General features: G+C 36.7%; 2 protein-coding genes across 2 annotated transcripts in view; both read left to right on the top strand.

The window, feature by feature from the left end:
• The window catches only part of FAM221A (family with sequence similarity 221, member A), a 33,030-nt gene extending 31,760 nt beyond the window's left edge, over window positions 1-1,270 (top strand). Inside the window, exon 7 of the mRNA XM_012640669.1 lies at window positions 1,127-1,270. Within this exon, the coding sequence (XP_012496123.1) occupies window positions 1,127-1,270 (144 nt within the window). The remainder of the gene's footprint in view (window positions 1-1,126) is intronic.
• A 228-nt stretch (window positions 1,271-1,498) lies between these two features.
• The window catches only part of STK31 (serine/threonine kinase 31), a 178,608-nt gene continuing 175,565 nt past the window's right edge, over window positions 1,499-4,541 (top strand). Inside the window, exons 1-3 of the mRNA XM_012640670.1 lie at window positions 1,499-1,548; window positions 3,425-3,471; window positions 3,561-3,613. Of these exons, the coding sequence (XP_012496124.1) occupies window positions 1,499-1,548; window positions 3,425-3,471; window positions 3,561-3,613 (150 nt within the window). The remainder of the gene's footprint in view (window positions 1,549-3,424; window positions 3,472-3,560; window positions 3,614-4,541) is intronic.

Here is a 4,541-nt window from a genome sequence, read left to right on the forward strand (position 1 = left end):
GTGGAAAATAAACACATGAAAAGATGCTCAACCTTTTTAGTCAATAAGGAAATAAATGCAAATTAAAACCACAAGGAGATACCACTATACATAATATCTAAACACTGAGCATATCAAGTGAGGGTGAGGATACAGAGCAACTCTAACTCTTAAACACTGGTGATGAGAATATATTAATACAATAGTACAGTTACTTTGTAAACAGTCTGGCAGTTTCATAAACACACACAACTCTGTGATCTAGCCATTCTACTCCTAGGTATTAACTCAAGAGAAATGAAAACATGTGTCCATACAAAGACTTGTACACAACAGCAGCTTTATCTGAAACAACTGCAAACTAGAAACAATCCACATGTCTGTCAAAAGACAGATAAACAAATTGTGTTATATTCATGCAATGGAACAGTAACAGCAATAAAAAGCAACAAATTATTGATACATGGGACAAAATGGATGAATCTCAAAATAATTACACTATTTAAAATAAGCCAGGTAAAATGTTCACACCGTTTAATTCTATTAATGTTAAAATCTAGAAACGCAAACTAACGTATGGTGACCGAAAGCAGAAAGGTAGGTGGGGGGGACCAGGTATTATGTTGTTTCTTTTTTTTCTTTTTCGTTATTTCTTTTTTTTTCTCTCCACAAATACCGTCTTCTCCGGGGAACCAGATATTACAAATGGGCATAAGGAAACTTTTTGGGGGTGATGGAAAAATTCACCTTGATTGGGAGTGATTTCAACGGTGTTATGTACATACGTTGACTCTTAACATATTGTGCACTTTTGATATCTGCACTTTATTGTATATTAATCATAGCTCAGTCAAGCTGTTAAAAATTAACTGAAGGCAATTTTCAATTGTTGTGCAAGTTTTGCCACAAAGTGTAGTATCTAGATATAACTGGACAGCAAAGCTACATTTTCCCCCCTTACTGTTCTGAAAAAAGCTGCAACACTAGAGAGAACCACGGATGTTAAGGTGGGTTAAGAAAAGCTACTAATCTGAAAAACACATTCTTTATTTACCAAAATCATTTTCTCCTTTCGTGGTGTAAAAAGAATGCTGAGATTATTCTAATTTGGGCGTTTTTAAAATTTAAATCTGCGTGAACAAATTAGGAAAGACCAAGAAACCTCACGTCGCCGTCTTACGTCATTGCTCGAAGCTTTGAAGAACCACCTGTCATTGGCCGGCAGGCGTGGAGAACCCACCCTTCCCATAAATCCCCAGCGCGCAGCCTCAGTGCTCTGCTCCCTGCATGAGGGTCGGTAGCCGCGAGCGCGAGCCCTGCTGGCTTCTTCCTAGGCCCGAGGCCTGGGCAACCACGTGACTCGGGTGGGGCTCCCGCCAACCCGGACGATGGCGGAACGCCGTGTGCGCAAGCGCAGTGTGGGGCCCCAGCAGGCTAAGCACGCGCGGTAAGCTTCTGCACGTGCGCGACGGCGGGCGGAAGGCGAGCCGTGGTGGCGGGCGGAGGGCTGAGGCCTGCCATGTGGGGCCAGGGTCACTTTTCTAAAGAGTCTGTGGCGGAAAGTGTGAGGTCAGTATTAGTCTTGTAGTAGGTGCGATGGTGGCCGTTTCAAGGACTGTATTTTTGTCGCTCTTCGCGTTTAGGTCTCCAAGCCTGGGATGAGGCCCATTTCCTGGCCTTCCACCGTGTTTGAGCCGCCACCATCTGTGGAGGCAAAACTGGCTTGCAAATCCCTCAGGCCTGAGTGATTTTGGTGAAGACATACAGGCCTGCTCTGGGTTGGAATTCTCTCCTCTCCTTCCTGCAAATTCTGTGCTATTTAGACTTAAGAATCCCCCATAAAGCAAATGTCAAGGAGCTCCCTTAACCTATTTCTTACAAATTCTTGTCTTGAAGTGGAGATTTGGTCGTTCCATTTGGTGATCCAGATTTGCAGAAACTGGGTACAGCATCAGTTCCTTTATAATCATCAGGGCAAGTCATTTTAAAATAAGATCTTAAAATTATTGAAGTAGCTTCTTGGAATGTGCGGCGGGATTTCCAAAGTGAACATTTTCATTTTTACTAAGTTTAAAACTTAGAATATCTTCCAGAGAAATACATAATTTCCTTAAACAGATTCCAACTTGTTTTTACAACTTTTTGGTCGCTTGAATTTAAAAACTGTTGACCAGTATTAAAGAATCCTTGTCTTGAAGATGTTTTGATGCCACTTAATGTATTTGAATTTTTTTCTTTTTTCTTTCCTTTTTAAAATTTTAATAGATTTAGGGGGTACAAGTTGAATTCTGTTGCATGTATATATTGTGTAGTGGTGGAGTCTGGGCTTTGGTATAGGAAAAAAAATTTTAAGCTGTAACGAAAGAATAAAGTTTTAAAATTTTAGGAAATTATTTTTTCTGTGATGAAGAGTTAATAACATTTCCTTTTTCATAATTGAGAGAGTATTTGGTATAGTGGTGTTTTTGAAGGTCTTTAACACATTCACTGCCACACTAGAAAAAAAATTTTTTTCCCTAGGGCTTCCGTGTTTTATTATAAAAATAGAATAAAAACTTCAAAAATAAAATGATCCTTTCTAGTTTAATGAAAAATTTGTTATTTTTTATTGTTTTCTGTGCACGAGTTATATGCAACTTGAAAAATAGTTCACTTAGTAACTAGTTCCCAAAGTAAAGAGACGTGTGAGTTACATGCGCTTCATGAGGCCCGGGGCTCAAAACTTGTGTAAGTTAAATACAACTCAAATGGCAGTTAATGTGTTTAAAAAAAATCTATGTTTTAATTTTCTTTCAACATTTATGAATGGAAGGTGCAATATTCTAGTGTATTAAGGATAAAATTATATAGTAGTAGACATTTCTTTTGAAATAATTTGCAGTTGGTAAAGTATGATATTATATAATGAAAATTATTTTTGAAGTAATGGGCAAAATTGATTTATTTTGCAGTCTTTAATCCCGGGGTTTCTTCAAAAGTAGTAACCACTGTGCCTTTTATATAAAATTGATTGCCAGTCTGAAGTGTTTATTCTGTTACTTGTAGTATTTCTCTTTGTTTACATTGTGGAAATGCTACTCTTGTTTTAGGAGGACATTAATTTTTTTTAAAAGAATTTGCACATTGTTCCAAAGTATTGATTTATGTAACTGATCAAAATGTACACGAATTATCCATTTCAGTGTGAATTCATAAAAGTTTGGCTAGAGATAATTTTAAGGATAGAGATTATATATGATGAAATTGCATACTACAGTATACTCAAAACAAAAGAATCAATTATTGAAGGAAATATTTTTGAGGTCATTTTTTAAAATAGAGTTTGAATTTTGATAATTTAGGACAAAACATACATGTAAGCATTTGAACATTATGTGGTTTAGTGTTTATTCATTATTAGTGGATGAATTATTATAACCTAATTCAAGTTACTGAATTGTTTCAGTTCTTCAGGAATTGTCCAAATGGATGAGGATACACATTACAATAAAGGTACTGAAACTAAAAGTTATTTTTGGGTGTAAAAAGCTAGATGATACTGATTAATTTCTAATTTGCTTTGCACTGTGATTTGGTTTTAGTTGAAGATGTGGTTGGAAGTCACGTAGAAGATGCGGTAACATTTTGGGCCCAGGTAAATAGCAGCCTGGTTGATTTCTTCTTCTCCTCTACCCTCCCCTAACCCAGGTCCTCCCCACCAAAACCAGAAAAACCCCAGGAATAAATATATTTATCATTATCATTCTCAATGCCTAATTTTAATTTAATAATTTAGGACGAGGCATTACAAGACAAATGGCTACACCTGGGATTTTACCTGAGTTGTAAGTAGTATGTTCATAATATACCAAGTTAAAAAATTAAAAAAAATCATCAAGATCATGATTTCAGAATTACACACAATTTAATGCCAAGAATGACTATGTAAATTGCTGACAATTCTGAGAGCTTGTATCTGTGAAGTTACAGCCCCATCTAGGGGTCTTTTATAAGATTGTTTCTTGAAAAATGGTAAGTTTTAAAAATCTTAGTCATTTTTTTCTGATGGCATAAATTTGAATTTGAAATATGGTATTTTTCTCATTATAAAGTTGAAAGCACTATTGAAACATTTCTACTTTTCTATGGAAGGCTGAAAGTCAGATGAATGTATTCAATTTTAAATATAAAGCAAAGCACCAGTGTAGTTGTGTTCCAGAATTTAAGAAGGTGAATCTCTAATGAACACAATTACCCACTAATTTTTGATTTTTTTGAAGTATACATGATATGGGAAGGAAGGGAATTACATTTCTCTGTACTTCCTATAGCATTGGAATTCCTTTTTGTGGGAGTAGGGTGAATTGGGAATGTGGCAAATACAAGAATTTATGAGCCCAGTGGCTCACACCTGTAATCCTAGCACTTTGGAATGCTGAGGCAGGAGGATCACTGGAGGCCAGGAGTTTGTGACCAGCCTGAGCAACATAGCAAGACCCTGTCTCTACAAAAAATAGAAAAGTTAGCTACGTATGGTGGCATGCGCCTGTAGTCCCAGCCGCTCGGGAGACTGAGGCAGGAGG

Source organism: Propithecus coquereli, unplaced genomic scaffold, assembly GCF_000956105.1.
Source record: "Propithecus coquereli isolate 6110/MARCELLA unplaced genomic scaffold, Pcoq_1.0 Scaffold156, whole genome shotgun sequence".
Taxonomy (NCBI): domain Eukaryota; kingdom Metazoa; phylum Chordata; class Mammalia; order Primates; family Indriidae; genus Propithecus; species Propithecus coquereli.